The sequence below is a fragment of the Trichogramma pretiosum genome, unplaced genomic scaffold (genome assembly GCF_000599845.2).
Source record: "Trichogramma pretiosum strain Unisexual culture from Peru unplaced genomic scaffold, Tpre_2.0 scaffold97, whole genome shotgun sequence".
NCBI lineage: Eukaryota > Metazoa > Arthropoda > Insecta > Hymenoptera > Trichogrammatidae > Trichogramma > Trichogramma pretiosum.
This window is the reverse complement of record NW_019640794.1, coordinates 25262-48186: the sequence shown is the minus strand read 5'-3', so window position 1 is coordinate 48186 and position 22925 is coordinate 25262. Positions and strand designations below refer to the sequence as shown.

General features: G+C 36.4%; 2 protein-coding genes across 2 annotated transcripts in view; both read left to right on the top strand.

Moving 5' to 3' along the window:
* LOC106649991 (probable G-protein coupled receptor Mth-like 1) overlaps positions 1–22925 on the top strand; it is a 50288-nt gene that overhangs the window by 23244 nt on the left and 4119 nt on the right. Inside the window, exon 5 of the mRNA XM_014367752.2 lies at positions 17615–17799. Within this exon, the coding sequence (XP_014223238.2) occupies positions 17615–17799 (185 nt within the window). The remainder of the gene's footprint in view (positions 1–17614; positions 17800–22925) is intronic.
* On the top strand, positions 20555–22733 carry LOC106649993 (zinc finger protein 154-like). The gene is made up of 2 exons (XM_014367754.2): positions 20555–20669; positions 21384–22733. Exon 2 carries the CDS (start codon positions 21525–21527, stop codon positions 22539–22541), a length of 1017 nt encoding a protein of 338 aa, XP_014223240.1. The 5' UTR covers positions 20555–20669; positions 21384–21524; the 3' UTR covers positions 22542–22733.

The following is a 22925-nucleotide window of genomic DNA, read 5'->3' as shown; positions in this document are numbered from 1 at the left end:
AAGTGTACGCATCAAACGTGTCGGATCGCTTGTAGAAGGAATTTTTGATGATGTGCAGTATCAAACGTTTGATGTTCAACACCTTGTTTGAACGACAGGTTTGCGTTTCGGTCTGGTGGCTTTTTTTTAATAATATCGTTACGTAAAAAAGTATGATTCTCGAATAGGATTTAATTAATTTGGTGATTTGCAAATCAAAATATTCAAAATAATTTAATTATATATCAATAATAAGTCAATATGTTAAAATGCCTAATCATGCACTTTTTTAATGTCAATTTTCATTGTTAATTTTCAGGAGCATTAAACTTTGATGATTCGTAAATTGTTTATATAACTGAAAAATTCAGCCTGAAACGTTTATGAACAAAATGACAGATAATATAGGTAATAATGAACTTTACGTTGGTTTTTCATTGTGAGTGAAAACGTTGAAAAATTAGATAAAGTTGCTCTCGTTAAAGCATTCCATCCTTTGTCGTGCGTCGTAAAGCGACGCGGGAAAAAATAAAAAAGTAGTTGGTAGTACTGTGTAATGCTCGCAATGTATACGTATTAGTCTCCTAGGAATTGAAGCCTCTAGGAACAATTTTGTAGCTTCATTCTTCTTGCACGTCTATCCGTCTGTGTATGTATGCGCCGCTACAACTCGCATGAAACGCTCGTCCTCAAAATCTCCAGAGGGTCGAACGCCGCGTACATATGACGCAGCGACAAGCAGCCGACAATCAGCGTCTAGCCATTGTTGTATCCTATATAATGTGTCAGAATGCCATGGGAAGTTTCGCGCCCCAGTTTTAGAAATGATCGCGCGCACGAGCCGAGCGATGCAGCCGCAGCATACGTTATATATATACGAGCGCGCGCGGCTTGTTGCAACTTCTGCACCACTGCATTCTTCCTCTGCCTGAATCCCTAATTGACAACGAGCGCCTCACGAGTGCATCCAGCGAATTGAAAGCTGATGCTAATTAAACATCGCCGCGCGCGCACCAAGCGTTGAAAACTTTATTATGTTCGTTGCCGCACTGCCACGTTGTGAAGCAGTTCACGAATATAACTTCATAATTTCACAGTTTCTTATAATTTACTTGAATCTACGAAGAAGTGACGATGTCAGTCGTTATTATTAAATTCATTTCATTGCCTACGATAGGTCAGCAATTACTTGAACGCATATTTACGATGTCGGTGTTCGAAAGTTTCGGATGCATTGAAAATGTTCACTATCTTATCTTTATATATAAAATGTTCTCTAACCTTAGTAAAAAATAAAGATTATGATGTTGGACAATTTATGTATTATCATTTAGATAAATCGATAAAGGTGAGCTTGAATCTTATTCTCGTAGCTTGCATTCGAAGTCATGAGTATACGTGCGCGTGCACTTATATATTGAAATCAATATGAATTTACAACTCCAAGTGTGAAATTAGCATTCATATGTATTTTTTGAAGTGTTCGTAACAAAAAAATTCTTTATAAATATGATTTTTCAACCTTTGAATTAATAGTAGAATTAAAAAAAAATTGTATCCAATTTTAATCGATACCCATTTTATTCAGAAAGTAAAATAACATTTTGCGACCGAATCCGGCGAAAACTTTGCGCTCAATCTTCGTCACAGTAAAATGCATTCGAAACAACAGAGCGTTCCCCGGTGACGAAACGAGCGGATAGTTTTTGCGTCAAAGTGCGCTTGCCAACGGAATTGGAAGAAAATACACACAGAGTGCAGCAGCAGTATTTTTCGGTTGTATATATAGCAAGCGGCAACTTATATAGAAGACGTAGAGTAGCTTTGGTCGTACCGCTGCCCCAGTGAACCGGTGCCTCGATGCTGTTCCAATCATGGAATTCTCCTTTGAGGACGGCAGCTTGTAGACTTAATAGGCTTTGCGGATTTCGAACATATCTCACTGCTGCGCTATATACATGAGCTGTTTACAAACTTGCGCTAGCTATCTCTGGTAAAATCCATCGCCAATCGATAATCAACGAGCTTTTATGTGCACTGTTTAGACGGTCGACATTTTTAACTATTTATATATAATTCATTAATGTGATAGCTTTACGAATGTTTTCCTTTGTCATCTTCATTCCACAGAATTAAAATAAAAAAATATAAAAAGACTCACTGAATTGGTACTTCTCTAGTTTTATAAAGCTTTATTGATAATAGTAAAAAGTAAGGCGCTAATTCATACCATCAACTGTCCAACATAGTTAAAGCGACAAATTTAATAATTATACTATTTATAATGACGTATATATCTCTTAATCGCATAGGATTATCAGGTTTTTTGGCATAGTTACTCCTCAAGTATTTTTGATTTTATTACATCAGCTCCTACAGAAATCATGCATCTTTTAATTTCACTATGAATAAAGCTAGCGGAGACAGTTGTTAATTAAAAGTGTCACGAACGAAGTTGAAAATATTTTGATCTATTTTGGTAAATAGTGTGATAGACCTGATCTCGTAAAGATGCATATAACTGTTGAATAAATGTCGGGAATCTGAAAAAATCATAAAAGCATTGATGAAAAACTTGAGAAATGCATTGTCGTCATCTTGTAACTTTTATACGAAGAGGTAGTATAGATGTTTTTTTTTTGAACGAATAAAATATATTGGGCGATAATTGAATGCGGTAGGTCCACTAAGTCGTTCGTAATCACGCATTAGCAGAAAAGGGAAATAACATTCTAGGGTATTTTTTTAAGATCGAGCAGAGCTACACAAGCGCAGAGATCAACGTACTTCTAGCGGTTGTTTTCCATCTTTGATCCCGAGCAAGTCGACACGTACACGAAGCCGAGAAAGATGGTATAAGAAACAGAGAAAAAGCTTAGACTTGGTCAATGTCATAGCATTCCTGCACGTTGTATCATGCGTTCAGCCAGTAAACTAGCTCTCAAGCGGCGCATGATATAGCTCTCGGGAGGCATAACCGCGCCCTAGAACGTCGGAAATGAGCTTTATAACATACGGAATGGCTCGTTTCTGATTATCCTTCGTGCGTCAGTTTGCTTGACATTTTTCTAGCTTGATTTAGATCACCTGTAACTGTGTTCTGATGTTCAAATTAACTTGACTTGCGACATCAGGGAAAATATTCTGGTAAATGTGAGACACACACAAGTACGGTACTGAAAATGAATAAAATATTAAATAATCTAGTAAAATAGTGCATTTTTTTCATCATAAATTAGTAATAATGATTTTTTTTAAAGATTTTTCATGGGCGTGCAATAAAAATAACCAACAATAACTAAAAAATAAAACATTGAATGATTTCATCTGGCATTCGTTCGAAATTGTTCATTGTTCACCGTAACATTAAAATGAATAACAAGTGAAACTCGGAAAAAAACTGCGGCGTTAGTGAGCGCACCTGCCAGAGGTATACCGGCATAAACGGTTTTTACTCCACTACAGGTAATGGCTAGGAGCGAAATTTTGCGGTACATTCAATGCATTTTTGCTACGAAAATAAAAAAATGTGACGAGCATCTGGTATACAGAACAGACACTGCATTCCAATTGTTTTCTTTTTGATTTGCAAAAAAATATTTTGTTCTAAAACTTTATTGTGCTGATATTTTTATGAAATATTTTTACTCTCAATAAAAAAATTCTTCGGAAATGTTTATATAGCATTTTCAAAACCTTATTCGTAATGAAATGGTTTTTACGTGGATGAATGATGAATTTTAGTAATGCATCAAGTGCAATTGTCACTCTTGTTTTACAAATCGTATATTCACTGCAAACTCTCCGATAACTCAATTTGGCTATACATGTGAGTTGCTTAAAATTAAAAAATTTTCGAGAATTCATCATATAACAAATTCAATGACTTCCAAAAAGCAAGATAGATCATATATGTTAAACATAGAACTTCAAAGCTTTCAAATAATAGTACAGAGGATTTGCTATCAGAGATTTTGAGAAAGCTAACTTGTTTGTAAAATATGTTCGTTTCCAGGCGAGAAATTCAAATTTATTTTGCAATATATCATTATGCAGCTTTGAAGTAAATATTAATAAACCCAAAGTACTTTAATGCTCAAAGCGTGCCGCAAGTGTAAAATGATTCTATAATGTATAAAAAAATTATTGGTATTAAAATATGAATTACGTGAATTTTACCATTAAGCAATTACTACGCTTGCATAAAGGTCGATTCGATATGTAGCTCCGCCAACATATTATACATACGAGGCTCGAGAGCCCCGACGTCGGGATCGTTAAAGCAGACATTGTCGCTCATAAACATTCGATCGATCTCTCGCCCTAAAGGTTTGCAACGCGGCCGCCTCTGAGCTATCGCCCGTTTGCACATAGCCGCCGGCGAGCTAATGGGAATTTCGCCGACTTCTGGCCTTGCCGCTGAGATCTGTTCATTCGAGTCGCAGCTCTGCGCGCAATATGTATGTACACCGCGGCCGAATATTCATTCAGGCTACGGCTATACACACGGCGCTCGCAGTCGAAATCTCGACGCCAGTCGTACCTTACAGCTTCGTGTATAGATATATGACTTATTCGGTTGGCATGGAAATTTCATGCAAGTAGGAACAGCTTTTGGCGTGCCTGCAATAACGTGACTTGCCGAGCAGAGAGAGAGAGAGAGAGAGAGAGAGAGAGAGATCGGCTAGCAAGGAGGGAAAGAGCTCCCTGTATAGAGGGAGAGAAAGAGGAAGTTCGGCGCCACTTTTGTCTCGAGCAATTTCATTGCCTCTCTGCGCGAACGGACTATTTAATCAAAAGCCACGAGGAAGAATTATTTTCCGAGCTCGAGCGAAATATATACGAGCTCTTTGTTTTTCAGCGATACATAAAGGTGGAATCGTAAAAGAATGATCTATGCCTCGGAGCGAAAGAAAAATAGTAAAAAGTCGCATATTACGCTTCGATCGTTTCTTGGCGCGCGCCTGGAAACAGTTGAGCGCGCATTTGGTTAATTTGCGAGCTGCGGTTCGGCGTTACATGTACCAGCGTGAAGATTGCAAATAGAATTCTCAAACTATCCACGCACGCGGGAGAGGATCCTCGACGAGCGAGGCAACAGCAACGCTCCACGTGGAGGAGGTTTTCAATATGCGCACTGAGAGTATACGAGCGAATCCACATTTTATCTTGAAAACCAACGCATGAAATCGGGTCTTACAATTTTCCCTTAGTTTGCGTGTAACGACTATGGAAGATTGTATTTATAGATTCCAGGAACATAGCAAAAATAGTAAACAAGCGTTATTTTCGTAATGATTTTCTTCATATGCATTCTATGCATGGAATATGACAAATCACGCTTTCAAGTTTTTGTTTATAAGTTCTGAGTTACAGTTATTAGTCGTCACATCAATGATATCGTACGATTGAACGCCTCTCTCTGAAGACTTGATTGCTCATATTCTGTACATAAAAGTGCCTACAAAAAATATACTCAAAATATCGGTGAAAGCATTTTTCCATATTCCTGGGACCTGTGGATTTGCTCATATAGGCGAGCTACGCACGCAACGAATGCATTATGTATATTTCGGAGCGCAGCAGCAGCTGCCACCATAGCTATACGCACGAGCTTTGCTCGAGAGATGCTGGGATCCACCAAGCTATAGAGGCATATAGTGCGCACCGCCACATGCAAATACTAACTACGATTAAAGCCACTTGCAAAGTAAATTTAAGCCAAGGAAATACGATCCCCGGTTATTCTTAGAGCTCGTGCGTGAGCTACGCGCACAGGGATACATCCGATAATGGATTAAGGTGTGCCGCCGCCCGCACCGCCGCAACTTGCGCGCCATGTATTTGTCAGTGTGAGATTCATCCTCATCCGCGTCTCAACCTCTCTCGCAAGCTGCGCGTTTAATACAGCTTCGCCCGCGTAAAACCATCTCGTGTTGCGTCTCGCGTGTAACTGCCTTTCCCCTTTTTTTCTTCCTGCTCCTTCGATGATTCCGCAGCTTTCTCTCGCGCGATACGACGTACGCACGCCAATCCTCGAGAGGAAATTAAGTTTTATTATGCAATCCGATAATTCCCCGCAAAGGAATCGCGCGCGGCATCTGCGTAATGCGATTCTTATTGAAATCGAAAACTTGTTCGTCTTCCTTCTTGACTTATCGTTACAACAACGTAATTCACAATTACGTCCCAATGTATAAATGCGCTTTAATTCGGCACCGAATGACGTCTTGATTATTTTCACTCGCTCTTCACTTGCGATGTTTATTTTAGCTGCCATCTTTGTTTTCGTTGCGTCAACGCTGTACGACATTGAAAGCTTCGCATGACTTATACTTCTTTCTACAACTGAAATCGTGAAAAGAGTTAGTCCTGCTCTTCCAAATTAATATTCGCCTCGTTGCAGCGGATTAAAAATTCTGACGCGATTCTTTTCGTTTACTTTCACTCAGCTTACGGAGATTCCGTAATACCGGTGCGCCCTTGAACTTGACTTGGCTGCCGAGCTTGATCGAGTTGCGTCGCGCAGTTGTCGGCTAATTTCCGCAGTACGATACGTGACGTTGAAAGATCTCTCTCGCTCTCTAGCTTGTGCCAGGAAATTCGATTAGCAAGTGAATCGTGATGCTCTTTAACTTTGCTTGCTCGATGCGCTAAGCTCTTGCTTGGATCTATAATCTATTTATTCAACGTTGTATATTTTACCATTGTAAATAATACACTGCATGGGGTTTGTGTTGTGTTTTTGTTGACAAGACAAATCACTCGAATTTACTTTTCACCGCAGCATTCGATGCTTAAAATTACGTTATAAACACATACTCTTGCATCCTCAAATTCATTACGGTTCAGAATCATTTACAGTCTATAAATATTTTGAAAGGTATTTATTACATCACATAATTGTCGCATCGTCTGCCGACGCTCCCGGAAAATTGCAATTATTTCAAGTATCGCTTACGCGCGTATACATATATCGGTGTGCGACAGCAGTGCCAATGCCACTTTAACTGGATATAAAAAGTAGCCAAAGTCGTGACAATGAGCAGATAAAATCGCTATTTTACCATCGTAATGACAGAAATACGCCAGCCACCGTCCAACGGTAAAATGGCGAGCAAACGCATGGCTTTGACATGAAACAAAACTGTATTTGTACGTTCCAAAAGCTCAAGTTAATGACTAAATTTTCACATTGAGGACATTTGCTCGTCAATAAATACAAAGGCCGCTTTTCTTGGGCCTGTGCGTATGCAGTCCATAGTGCTAGCAGATATGACCAGGAGAGGAGATTTATATTATAATATATGGGTGTAAAAAGGATTCGAGCTTGTTTTTCCTTCGTTGCGTCGCGTGAGATGTCTGCATAAAATACAGCATCTGCGCGACTCTGTTTTTCGTGAGAAACTGCCATTGTAGCAGCATCAGTTTTTCTTTTTCTTTGTACCCTTTCTGTTTTTTTTTAAAAGAGCATCGAAAAGGATTGTCTCGTATCCCTTAAAACAATCCTTATACCGATGACGGGGTTCACCCGCACAATGTAGCACGTTTGCTGACACGCGAACAAAGATCTATTGATCTTCGCGATTGAGCTTCAAGAGTCTCTACTGAAACATGTATTTCCAGAGTAACAATGCATTTTATAAATTTATGAAAAAAATCACCGTTTGTACTTTTCATCCGTTTACTGAAAAATGATTCAGCGGCTTTATAGTACAAAGACTTCATTAATTATGCAGGCTCGATTTCGCACCACACGCGCACGTTAACTCTGTCGAATGCGTAGGTGGGCGACTCTCGCACTTCCTCGCCATTCATCAATCCTCGCACTGGCCATCGTACGCAAGTGCTCAACTCGCGTAAATCGCAGACGAACTTGGCGGGCATTTTGCCGTAACTGCAACAGCAACACCAGACGTTTACGGTAACCGAATCCCGCGGAATGCTGCTGCGACCTCACGCATTACACACACTGACTCACACACTCACTCATTCACTCACACACAAAAAAATGTGACAACTCGGATATACATACTTATGCGCGTGTGCAATACTTATGCATGGGAAAAAGAGTGAATGTGTGCTTACGTGTAGGTTGCGTAACTTAAACATTTTTTTACTTCTTTTTTTACTCCTTTTTTTACCCCATTTAAAAATTTTGTACACGGCCAAAAACTAATCGCTAAACATTTTGTTTGGCCAAAAGTTTACCGCAGCTATCTGAAATATACGCTAATTCTATCTTCAAAACTAGGCATAAACTATGGTGTATTTATTTCCTATCACACCATCGAATAAAAATTTTTTCCACTTTAATCCTTATCTTCAACGGTAATAACGCGATGAAAAGAAAAAAGTTAAATCTTTTAAATAGTTTTGAGCAAAAAGTATTTATAACCGATCTCGCCTCGCAGCCATTTTCCTCTGGAGTGATGTAATAAATCATCGCATGCGCTGAAAGTCCTGAGGTCTGCAATTACCACGCCATAGGATAACCCATGGGTCTATACATATATATAATTTGAAAGATTCTTCCGTGTTTGCGGATATACTTTAGGGTACATTACGCGCGTGCGCCGCGATAATTGAATTTTCGGCCGGCCCGGAACTTTTTACTTCATCTCGTGTGTGTGTGTGTGTGTGTATACATATACTGCGTCCCCCATGTGAAAGTGAGCTAATTGCCTTCTTCGTACGCGAGAAGATTTCCACCCGCGATATTACTTTATACTTTCCGGATTTCCAATGTCATAATGTTCGGTTGTTTTTTTCTTCATTATCGTTTCAATCGTGGAGGATTCTTATCTTAATTAAACGCTGCAGAAGTACATTCGTTAAAGTCCATTAACTACTGCCTTGGATGACGATCTACAATACAATTTATTGCACGGAAGCTTCGCGCGCTTCTTACGGCTCTGTTGCAGCGTATTCGACTCACGTTACTGCTCGGCGCACAGATCGATTAAATCATTTTATCCCCCAAGCCTAAAAAGACTGGCCCGATAAAATCGAGCGAGCTCACTACATCGTAGATATGAAAGTGCTGTCGTCGCACTCGTATGCGGCGCGCGAGCTTGCGAAAGACATGTACGTGTAGCTTCTATGTACGAAAATTAAAAGTAAGCAAAAGCGACACGTGCTCGGTGTTGGCAAATATTAATTTTAGCAAATTTCCCAAGTCAACAAAAGACTAGATTATATTACATCTTCATTTTAATCAAGAACAAATATCACCCACAAAGGCATGCGAACGCGCTCCTAACTCGTTCTCGGATGTAAATGAAGTTGGAGCTTGAACATTTGAAAACCATATCCTCCTATAGGCTTGTACGGATCCGGTGATGTTTCGCTTTCTATATCAAAAGGCGGACGTGCCAATGCTGAAAAACATGGCCCCACGCTGTGCGCGTGCGTGTCAACTCGAATGTATCATCAAGGTGCATTACATCGAAAAATAGAAAATACAAAGGACGAGACGATTACGTTGCGTGTGCATTCGCGTGCACGTGAACACGTTGACGGCGTATCGAGTCTCGTCGCCGCGGACTCGTCATATTTTTTGTGTCTGCATGCCACGTCTTGAAAAGATCAATGTGATACAATGATTATTAAGGACCAATTTCATGCAGTGATTATGATACTCTTGCGACAAAAGAAAGTGAAAAACGTGGAAATTAATTATTTAAAGTACGGGGAGAAGTGAAATGCAAGATTAGTACAAATATGGACAGTCATACTTATAAATGCACTTGCATGACTTGGCTAATTAACCATTATGTTAAATAATAATGAATAAAATTTGAAGCAAAAAAAAATGAAGTAATATACTCGACGCAGACACGTCGGCGCAAGGCTGATCGAATATCCATTACACAACGTGCAGTGCCACTTGGTCAAGGCGCACGCGCGTTCGGTGCAATTAGGCGCTTCTCCTCTAGTACGATTGAACATGTGCACATAATTTGAGATATGCCAAAGCGAATTGAACGTGAATGCGTTACAGATAACGAGCTGGTAATAATCGGCGTAAGCGCGTCGTTATATGAGGTTGTACATTGCCAATCAAATCATGGCTGCGCAGAAATTCAATGAGTGCTGCCGCTGTGCGCCCCTCGTCAAACTCTCTCTCCACTGAGCTGATCATCGTTAATAACGATTATCAAAGTTGCAACGTGGATGGCTTTAAATAGGTTTACAAGTACGCGTGTTTCTTTTTTTCCTCTCTTTCTTTCTCTCTCTTTGTTATAAATACAGTTCAGCATTGCTCGTTGTGGAGTTCCTCAAAAGGGCTTGCATTAAATTAAACAGAAAGTAAAACCGAAAACTTTTATTATACCAAGAAATAACATTACCTTAAAGACTTCTTGAATTTTGTATAGCAAAGAAAAAATTCAAATGCTTTTTCTATAATGCTTGACTTAATTATCAAAGGGTGAAATGCAGAAATCATATTCTTTATTCGCTTTAATACGCTTTGGTCCACGAAAAAGAGACAAACAAAAAATTACGCATTCTCAAAGGGAAGTGCTAAAGCGTTTATACGCGCAAAGCTCGCTCGCGTTTATATTTATGTATAATGCAACGACCGTGCTGTAGCCTCTTTCTCACTCGTGGAAATGGCAATTAATTATATTTTCCTTTAGCGCCGTGTATAGCAGCTGTACGAAGCAGCAGCTACCGATCCAATTTCTTCTAATTACGAGCGACGATTCAGTTGATTGCAAACGAGAGGAGCCTCTAGTGTTAGAAAAACATGGTATTACCATGGTACTTCCGACTTTTTTTTCGCCTTCTATCAGTACAGCGCGTTTGCGCCTCTTCGGTTTTCCATCGCTTTTCTTTATTTATTTTTCTGTCTTTCCTTCGTTTGCTTTCTCATTCTCCTTCTTTTGACTTCTCGCAGATACACCAGCTTTTACCTCATCTTTATTAGATATATATCAAAGCTTCTGTCCAATTTGCACTTTTTTAATACAGGTTTTTTTCTTGTTGAATGTCAAATAGTGGCAAGCGCAGTGAACATGTATCTTCAAATGAATTTTCTGTAAAACAAAATTATACCAATTTTTTTTAACATAAAATTAACGAGAAAAAAATTCAGCTACTGTACTCATTTACACAGGCGTATCTCCCAATACGAAAAAATTATTTAAACTCAAAAGTTCTCGTGTCCCAAAAGATTTTTTATTTACTAAAAATACGAACAAATATAATACTGATGAGAACGAATAACTTTTGCAGGTCTTAAAATTCTACATTTTCCAAAGTTAATCTGAATAATTCAAGCAAGAATTTTGTTGTACGTTTGATTCTTTTAAAAAAATGGATTTCGAAAGAAAAGAAACTGAATAAATATTGCCAGTTACCACAGACAATCTGCATTCAGAGCGTAATAAAAGGACGAAGATGTTCCTTGAAGGACAGAGAGTTGGTGGGTATCTCGTTAGCAGCATAACTTAGCGCGATTTTCAATCTTAATCTCGAGTCCGACTGTGAATGACGTCCTCCGCTTGGTCTCATTATCCTGCACTGTGTGTGCGCAGTACTTTAGTCTTGCCTCGCTTCTTTTTATTGTTTACCTCTTTTTATTTTCGTAAGACACATCTTTGGATGGTGCAGCCCAACGAACAAAGCATCTTATAAATGTTACCGGACACACTAAGTTATTTAATAAAATAATTACACTGTCACAGATGCAATCTTATTTCTAATAATATTTATCATTTTGTGACCAGAAAAGTAGTGCAGATACTTCAACAACGCAATAAAAACGTCTATCCATCATTTTGGCGATTTTTATCAAAAGCGAGTGATACTCATTACTCTTAGCGTTGTGCGGGCGCCCAAGCACACAAGCGTCAACGAAATAAAAGAAGAAAAAGAAGAAGCAGTTAAACGCATGAAGCTTTCGTGAAACAAATAAAAGGCGAGACTCGTACGCGTGAACTTGTGTGTTTGTGTCCGTGCCGAAAAAAAGCAAAATACGACGTGTTGGAAAAAAGATAACCGGATTGCAGCACACTCTTATTACTATCTGCGAGGTCGAGGCTTGCCTGAAATTGTCAGTTTCATTGTTCCTCCCTTTCTCGCTGCTTCTCGTTTGCCACGCCAACCTCCTTCGGGCTGGTCGCGCCTTCTCATCGCCTGTTTTTCCAGATTTACGCGCGGGGGCTGTGTAATTATTCCGTAGCCAACAGCCAAGGCGTGCAGCACACTGCTTGTGCGCAGAAAGAGAGACTGAAAATTCCAACGAGAAAAAGGTATACCGTTGTAACTGCAATCGGATTTTTTCACGATCACTCCTGCCTCTTGACTGTACTTTTGTACGCGCGACAGTAAAACCGTGTGAAATTGATCACGGGGTTGTTGTCACCGAGTTCGCAAGTCCTAATTAATGTTGTTATGCGGCAGACAAGCACTGACAATATGAAATTAACCGTTCTCCATAGCGGATATGTACTTTACCCTGATTATTGACATTTCTTTATTTATTTTTTTATGAAATTTTTCATACCTCGGGTTTTTATAATTGACCTTAATTTGCTTCATTGCATTTTTAAAAGTTTGTACATTGCGTAAGTATGGGATAGTCCATATCTGTGTTTATAACATTTCTATAGCTTCTATACTCAGTTCAGCCGGAAATATTGATTTTTGGAAAATTTCATTTGCACTAATGAGGGTGGAGGGTCATTGGTCGTTAATTGATTGAGCTATTTTTCCTCATTAGAATCAGACTTTGGCTTTCAAGTTTTTCTTTGCCAGCAAAATTTTAAAGCTCTAATGCCATGTCATTAAGTACTATAGAGAAGAAAGACAAAATGCTCTAACTCAATACATTAATTGATATTCGATAGTTATTACTTTAAAGTTTTATTATGACATTTTTGAAAATAATTGCAACACTTTCGTTTACCAAAACGAAAAATTTGATAAATATTTTACTTTTCAACGTTTTGAAAAAGATGCTTCTAAAAAATTAAATTCCATGAATTCTTGTATGTACAAGAATGAGCAAAACATATATTTTCCTAATAAAATGTTTTGAGAGAAAACAAACGTACGTATATGCAAAGCTTTCGTGAATGATAGTGATCAACCGTCGTTGCAAATCATATATGCAATGACATTTTAATTTTTTTGGTGCAGCTCTATTGTAAAAGATTAAAAACTCAAAAGAATGGATAAATACAAAATAATCTCATTTGTATACGATTCAGAAACACGAATGAAGACTAAACGAGTTTGAAAAATACAAAGAACAAATTACAATAAAATATACGATGTTAAACAAAAAGCATATCAAAAACAAAAATATATAGACTGCTGCTATTAAAAAAATAATCAAAAATAAAATAAAACTTGAAAGAACAGTTAGTTTTTAGTAAAGCAAAACTTTTTTACGAAATACCTTACGCAATTACTCATTGAAAAAAAGCTATTTACTTTCAGACGTATCTTAACCTGCAACCAATGGTAAATCACGGTTTTCTTTTTCTCAACAAATAGAACGGAGACCATTAGATTATATTGAATGTGAAATTTAAACAAAAATTGAGGGAATTAGGACTGAAATTAGAAAAAATTCGATTCTTGTAAAATAACTCATGCATTTGAGTCAAATATTGAAAATATAAAAATGATTAATTCCAAAAAGCTACTTTTTTCAATATTGTCTTTATTACCATGTTTCTTCTTTAAAAAGTTTGATCGTCTGTCATGATTTTTTCTTGAATATAATTGTTAAAAGAATAAATAATATATATTAATGAAGTGTCCAAATACCTTCATAATGACTGATTGTTTTTTAAAATGAACTATTTTACCTTTATTATTATTACTGTTTTAGTTATGAGCTTTCAATGTCTGTACTCTGTATGACTTTTGAAAGTAAATATAATGAGCTAGTGTTTGTTAGTCCATAGAACTTTTACCGAACAATTATTCGTATGAATTTCTGTTCGCAATACACGAAAAATTTTTTTCGCATTTTCTTGCAAGTACAATTGCCGTCCAACAAAGCGCTGGCTCCATTTTATACATAGAAAAACCACAAAAAGTATGTGAAACTTATGCTTTTTTAGTAACACTCGTATATAAACATAAAAGAAACAAATTCGGAGCTTTTTCACAAATAGAATAATACAAAGACCTAAAAAAGTGGCAATATTCAATTCACAGATAGTTTTCCTCGTCGTTTCCATTTATTTTCAAATTTCATATGAACATAGTTTTGAAAACTTATAAAGATCATACAAAACAGCATTTTCATTAATTTAATGTGCATCAGTTATTGATGTGCATATTAACACTGTGGTCAAAGGTGATACTTATTTATTGATAAATATGTCTTCTCGTTCAACGTGGATCCGAAACCATAATCCATAAGATTTAACATAGTTATTAGTATGTCATTGGGTATTAAATGCCGCACATGAAGAGAGCTCATGTGCATAAATAAGCTCGGGGCTGTTATTCGAAAGCCATTTTCCGCAGTGGTCAGTCAAAGAGGAAGAAAAAGAAACTACCTAGAATTTTACTAAGGAGCTGATTTGCAAGCGTGTGCTTGTATTGACCATTGTGCTTTAGGCTTGATTGTTGAAGGTGCCTCGTTCGCTCGCTGCCTCGCTCTTGACTTTCTGCATTCCTATCTTGCTCGCGAGCAGTAACGAACAAGTAAGAGTGAAAAACCAAGTGCAGGCACAATCGGTTATTTCGAGATGATCTTATTCACTTGTAATACTTATGATAAATCCTATTGAATTTTCGCTCGGCTCATTTCTCAGAATATGGTCATTCGAATAATTGTTAAATATTGTTAAAATCCTTTCGTCAAAATGGATCAAAAGTAAATTTATTGCTTAAAAATACTCATTTTATATTCATATACATAGTCTGAAAAGTGTGTAGTTGTCGCGCGAAGTATCTCACGTTGAATGAAAAGTCAAGATAGAATCCTATCTAGAATTTCGCCGCACACAATAACCTCGTTATTGAGATCTCAGTGAGTATTAAATCTTGGAAATAAACCGTTTGCGTATTATGTTGTCAACGTTCGTTTGGCTGTGCCTAAAATATTCGCGAAAGCGCTCATTGTCCGGCCAAACTAACTGCTTGGAGTTTCGTATTTTCTGCGGTTTCCTTTGCATTCAGCTTGTGACGCAAGTAGTCGACGCTGCGTGCGACACAATATGGTTGAAATATAGTATATGCATCCACATACGAGATGGAAATTTTAATTTAATATGAAGTAAATAAGAAAAATAAAAAGAGGAGTACTTATAAAAGTACTTATCTCAGTACAGATAGGGAATAATTCAATTTACGATACTCAAAAAATTGAGTTTTAACAAACCTATTTAGACTGTATTCGAGCTTTTTACACTTGAAAGAGATGTAGCACTTTAACCGCTGTCAAATTTTATTATTTGATCAGTGAAATTATTAAAAAAAAAATTGCATGCGAAGCACACCTAGTTTATAAAATTAGCGTTAATATAATTACCAACTTTACTTAATGGCTTTTGTCTCTGGTACTTTGTACGCCTCTTGCTCATATTTGCCTCTTTAATCATTTATGAACTCTTAATAGCAAAAAGAGGATGCGAACGCTGTACCTCTTTCTTCAATCTTTATATACGCTTGATTTTATTATATTCTTTCTTAATTTCGTTTTATAACATGTCCAATAAATTACATGAATATTCATTTGAATAATATAACTTTAAGTAAATCATTTTTTATAGCTAGAATTCGTAATTTATACGTCAAATAAAGCGAATAACATAATATATGATGAATATTAAGCTATCTAAGGGAAAATATACGGACGCATGAATTTCGATGCAGTGGTTTCGAGTAGCGGAACAACGATTAGCATTTAAAATCCAAAAGCGAAAGTTAGCAGCGACGATGACTGAGGACGTCCGTTGTTGGTCGAAATTGAATTAGTCTCTTACAGGCCAATTTAATTAGAAGTTGATGAAACCGAGCCCTCCGAAGCGTTGTCTGCTCGCTGTACTTCGTGAAGAATAGGCACTAGACACCCGTAGCAGCTCATGTACACCGAAAGCGATCTCTCGGTATTGCGCCCATCTCTCGCATCAAGTTTGACCATCTGTTACCCAGAGTGGGAAGAGATAAAGTATGGTAACGGAGAAAGATGCAAAATTCCACGTTGCGCACGGGACATTGAATCTTTCGCTTGAATATAAAGCAGCGCTCTTACTCGTCCGAGCCAAGGGTCAACTTGTGCACTGTGACTGAGTGGTCGTAATTAAAACGACCGGAGCTATTCGATTCAGCGCAATAAAAATAGTTGACATTGCATACTGATGTATCATTAAATTTAACAAATATAATCTGAGAGACTCTCTCGTAAAACCATTTTTTTTTAAAGTTTTCATCTATGGAAAGCACAGCTTTGAATATTTAACTAGGAAGAGCTTAGGAACGACCAGTTCATGAATAATTTTCATTGAAATTTTTGTTTCAAATTTATTTTTTCCCTTTTAGAACCACACGGCACATCCTCAAGATTAAAATGCATAATTAAGGAACTTCTCTCACTCTAATTGTGCCTCGGATCATTTGTTTCCTTATGCAGATACAACAAATGTTCTCCCGGGTACGAGAGCTAGTATAGTGGCTCTTAGCCGCACTGATTTACCGATAGTAGATATTAATTAGAATGAACGAACGTGAACTCTCGCGCGGCCGCCCGAGCTCTCAAAAGAATTATGCGCGTGGACCTGTTAGAAATGGCCTCACACCATATAGCGATTCTATAAATTCGTGTGGGCAGACAAAGCGACGCCTGTCGCGCCACATAAATATACTCTCTGCACGAGCCATGGCGTCGAGCGAGTGCGGCAATTATTTTTTAAAAAATACTCTCGTCTGCGATTTATCGCCGCATCGTTCTGCTGTACGACAACATTTTTCGCATACATTAGCTGGAAATCATTATTTGCCTAATTCAGGTATCGACGATTTCGAAATAAATTTCAACGACTTGTACGACAACCTTTATCTTTTTAATTCTCTCAAGTGGCGACCATAGTACTTTCTTTACGCCATGTCTTGCAGACATTTATGCGTCGGAGCTTGCTGCTAAACGACCCTTAAATCTGTGGATTATAACACTCGAAATTTGAACAACACACTTACGTCGGCTGCCCCACGCGCGAGCTTGCACGCATGTACTGCAGGGCTTACCTCTAAACACGCACTTCTATTAAAAGCCCGGCGTCACCCAAACACGATGCAGCCTCGTTGCCGCTGAACTGCGTGTTTTCATTAATTAGTTGCTCTCCTATTAACAAAGTTTGCGTTACATGCCCAGTTTGAATCAGCAACATCTGTACGTGCTTATACCACTGTGCATTTCCCGAATATGTGGGCAGTGCATTATTATATGTAATACGCTGCAAGCATTTGGTGCATACCTCACTGACTCTGGCTTCGTTTGAAATAACTTATTGCCTATCTAAATACACGATAGTAATGAGTATTGATGCAACAGTAAAATTTTCAGAAATTCTAACGATTTCTGATTCCCAATGGTTCAAACATTGACTTTTCAAATTTTTACATGAGTGAACTTAAAAAAATTCTTTCATTTTGTATTTTGCAGAGATTTGAGACCAGCCAACCTCGAAAAAGGCCAGGAGATGATACGGCTGAGATTCTACAGCGCATACGCCTGGGGCGGTCCGCTTATCGTCGCCGGACTCGCAGCGTTCCTCGATCATCTGCCCGAGACACCCGGCCAGACCTTCCTCAGGCCGAGATTTGGAGAGAAGCAGTGCTGGTTTTACGGTAAGTTAATAGATAACATTGACATGACGATTAAAAACGGCTCGTTTGATCATTCGTCTATTCTTATCTATGTTCAATTTAATTTATGAATTAAAATTATTAAGGGCTCAAAGGGGGCTTAAAATCGAAAAAAAATTTTATTTCATTTTCGAATAGGATTTTTTGTCCCCTTTCCATTGCTTTTTTCAAAACTTCAAAATTTTGATCCTTCTGTGAGATACAGCTGTTTCCGTGAGCCATTTTCGTATACTTTGCGTGTTAAATTTTTTCTTCTTTTGCGTTTTCTGGCGTTTTACGTTTTTACAAAATGCAGGTCACTTGTCATAACATTCAGAGCGTACCGATTGAGTAACAGCACCAGGGTCGCGTATACTTCTTCAGAACATCAATGGTTACGGTCACAACCTCGGGCAGGCCGATCCGACCTTTGGGTCACCCTGCACAAACACTGAAGCACAATTTTTTTTTCATTTTATGTTTTTTTTTGTGACCTCCATCATGAATCTACTGATTAAAAGTGACCTATGAGTTCGATCACCTCGCCCGAGGTTGTGACCGTAACCATTGATGTTCTGAAGAAGTATACACGACCCTGGTGCTATAACTCAATCGGTACGCTCTGAATGTTACGACAAGTGACCTGTACTTTGTAAAAACGTAAAACGCCAGAAAACGCAAAAGAAGAAAAAATTTAACACGCAAAATATACGAAAATGGCTCACGGAAACAGCTGTATCTCACAGAATGATCAAAATTTTGAAGTTTCGAAAAAAGCAATGGAAAGGGGACAAAAAATTCTATTCGAAAATGAAATAAAAATTTTTTCGATTTTAAGCTACCTTTGAGCCCTTAAGCGATTTTAAAAATACAAATAATTATTCCAGAGCTAGAGTATTACATTTATACACTAAAATTATTTTTAACTGCAATTATTTGAAAACTAGTACATAAATAAGAATTAAGTCATATATTAATGTATTATGTATGGAGAGTACATAGGAGAGTACATAAGAGTACATAAATGAATTATGTATGGAGGTTTAAGTAAAAAATTAATTCTTTCTTTACAACAACTAGTGAAATATAAAAATAATCAATTTCAGGCCTATAGTAAAAAAAAACCAAAATGTTATTTTCTGTTAGCAGACTCGAGAATAGTAGTATACGCAACATGTGATCTGACGAATTCTTTTTTAACTGCGCTGGTGCCGCAATCTATTATTTTCTATTGATCTATTGAACACGCTTTCTCAAAAATAGTTAATTTTAAATAAATAATGATATAGAACTTTAAAAAATACACTCTTTATCGTAACATTCTTCAGATACTTAAAAAAAAGTGTTGTTGCTAACTCGCTGGTATACTGTTATTGATCGTTTCGTTTTACAAAAGTACAAATGAATCAACATGCAAACAGCGAAATGGCAAGAGATATATATTCGTCTGGTACAGTCGCAGGAGCTTGATCCGACGGCGAGTCCGATAAGCGTTTCCATGCCAGCCCCTCTTTGCCCTGCCCCGACCCACATGGAATCGCTCGTAGATTTAGATTCACCTGGTCGAACACTCGAGTGCATCGCTACTGCCGCTGCTTGGCATCTCGAGGGGATGATTGTTTGGCGGAAAATCGACCTGGCGCCCGACTCCGAGTCAGTCGTGGATGCTGCAAAAAAATAGAGAGACGCGTCGCCGCTGACTCTGGCAATTTATTTCGGATTATGCCGTGGAGCTTGGGACTGTACATCGAGCACTGCATCCATGTAAATTTGTCAATCCTTGCGTGTTTACGCACCCACTCGTTGCTGCTGCTCGATATGTACGAGGGGAAATCCAACGACGACGACGACGCCGAGTGGCCTAATGAACATATCTCATAATTCGCTATTCTTACATCGTTGTTCTTATGTTTAATTGACACATTATTTTTTTTCGAATACATCAAGACCAAAGAAATTTTAGTTTGATTCGTTTTGGAATATTCAATCATAAAGCTTGAACTATTCAAGAATTAAATAAAATTAATGTACTTTTCTATGAGTAATAATCTTAAGCGTAGAAGACATGATCCTTAATTAGATACTATTTGATGAAAACAATAAAATGATTTAATATTCTTCAAATAAACTGAAATTTCTGGCTTAAATAATAACAATACAAACAAAATTTATAGTAGGGGTTCATAAATATTTTTATTTATAAAATAAAATTAATGTGTGGATTTCGAAAAATTTATTCATCAATACCCAAAAATACCCCTTTAATTAAATATATGAAAGTGATTTATTTAACTTTTTGGGATATTAGGGTCTATAATTAAAAAGAAATTGCAAAAAAATTTGTATGATAAAAAAATAAAATTTGACCATTGACCTAATTCAACAAATTAGATACTTTTTTACTGGATTATACTTTATAAGACTAATGTTGCAATTTTGTTTCTTTGTATCAATGGTGAACATTTCTTTAGAAAAAGTGTCGAACGACTATTTTAGTACATTGGCACCCGTTATATAATGCATTTCTTATTTGAAATAAAAACTATTTCATAATTGAAAGCAAAAAAATAGTCCAACAACAAAAGCATCAAAAACAATTTTTTGCAATTTAGTTGATTAATTTTCATTGAAATCGTAAGTTTGCTCTCATTCTATAAGCTCCAATTAGAAACTTTTAATTCAACATAAAATAAATAAACTTGTTATACTTAATAATACCACAGTGTAGCAATGAAAACAATACGGACTAAGAGTAGGGACATTGTTGATACTTGAATCTGTATCAGACAATCAACCATTGATTGATTCAACAATCTGCTTCTGAAGTGAATACTCGGACTCAAATTATTCTAAGAACATTTTATCGCGTTTTGGTGAGCCTAATTTTATACATTTTTTGTCCAAAACGTGATTTATTTCATTTTCTTTGTGATGAAGTAGTCATTAATTCTAACATTGAGTCATAGGTGTTTGAGCGTTTTAAAATCGTTTTTGTATCAAATAGATTCATCATTCATGAAAAATACTATAAGCCATATAATCAATATAAAATCTCTGTCAAATAGCAATTTAAGCATCCTGCAAATTAAAAAAACCAATTTACTAATAATCGACGCTGTTAAGAAAGAGTCGAACGTTTCTATACATATTTAAATGTTAACGTGCTAGTTTTCCTTAACAGCATCGTAATGGATAATAAAATTTCGTTTTTACATTTCAAACTATCATTTTTACTCACTAGCAAGTTTCCAATCTTTAAACTTGTATCGGCAATCAAGCAATTAACAATTTTTTGCCTACTGACAAATTTTTAACTGTCGTTTTAAATCGCAATCTCCTTTTCACGATGTGGTGACATCTAACTTATTTTTATTTAAATTTTTAAAATGAAAGAACTTTTATCATGTAATTTTGAAATACTAAAAAATCCAAGTGGTTTATTCTCATAGTTTTTTGAATGATTTTTTAAATGACTGTTCTTAAAAATTTATCAATTCATTATATTCTCATTATAAATTCATTATAAATAAATTTGTGTGATTCAACAGTACTGATATATTTTTTCTTTCACATGTGTACTAACGCAGTATTCAATTTTTCAAAATGGAAACGGGCGGAACAAGATAAATTTTCTTTGAGTCAATTAATCAACCTGATTAGTTTTATATTCATATATTGAAGAGTGGAAATATTGTCGAATTATTATTTGCTATTTTGAAGAAAAAAATATGAATGAAATAATTCAACCAACGTATTCAAGACAATCCCAAAAATTTAATCAAGCTATCTTAAAACATGAATGTGACGAATGTGGCATGCAATTTGGAAAGTTCGTTCAATTGCAAAAACATATCAATTTAATCCACGTAGCTACTAAAAAGTATGAATGCACAAAATGTGACAAAAGTTTTTTGACTGAGTTGAAGTTGTCTCAACATAATGTACTTATTCATTCTGCTCCTAAGATACATGAATGTCACGAGTGTCAAAAAATATTTAAAAGCAAATATTCTTTGAAGTTGCATTTAGATGCAGTTCACTTGAAGATTAAAGAATACAAATGCACTGAGTGTGACAAAACATTTGGATGGAACAGTACTTTAAGGAAGCACATGTCTGCCCACCTTGATTTGAAGCAACATAAATGTTCTAAATGCGACGAAATTTATAGGACTAAAGAAGAATTAAAAAAACATATTAACGACGTTCACATGAGTGAAGGAAAACACAAATGCAGTGAATGCCCGAAAGTATTTGGAAGGGGCGACAATTTGAAAAAACACATTGATTCAGTACATCGGTTTAATACCGAAAAAAAATCTGGACGAAATGAAAAACAATTTATTGATAGGAAATCTGAAATTACGCATATACAGGTGCCTCAAGAAGGTCTCCAAAAACAAGAATGTAAAGAGTGTCACAAACCATTTAGACTTGTATCACAATTAAAAAGACACATGGACTTAGTTCATTTGAAACTCCGTGATTTTGCTTGTGAACAATGTGGCAAAAAATTTGGCGCAAATGCCGCTTTAAAAAGACATGTAGATTTGGTCCACTTGGGTATAAAAAAATACGAATGTGAAAAATGTCATCAAAAATGTGCCACTTTATCAAGTCTTAAGCGACACATGCAGACAGCTCATCAAGATATAATACTATTGAATGATATAAGCATTATAGAATCGTGTTTAGAATTACAAATTTGTTCTTACGAAGATCAACAAGTGATCAGAATTCAATAAAATCTATAGGGGACAACGTACAGTCCTTATTTTTCCTCGACGAGTTACTTACATAAAACATGATTATAACAACTACTTTCAATAGAAACTATTAATGTTGGAATTATCGTTTTCTAAGATGAAATTATTAAACAACTTTTAAACAATATTATTATGTACTTTTTAATCTGTAAATAAATTATTTTTAATTTTAAATAATTATTCAATTAATTAATAATTTTTCGTCCTAAAAATAATTTGAACTTTGATGCGTAAGATCAAATAGTTAGAAATTTTACGTTCTTTATATTCTAAAAAAATATTATTATGTTATGCTACAATATAAAAACATATTTTCCTTCATTATTAAAGATAGTATTTAAAAGATATTATTTAACTGAATGT

Coding starts and splice junctions, on each gene's coding strand:
- LOC106649993 (XM_014367754.2), top strand. CDS start 21,525: ATGAATGAAATAATTCAACCAACGTATTCAAGACAATCCCAAAAATTT.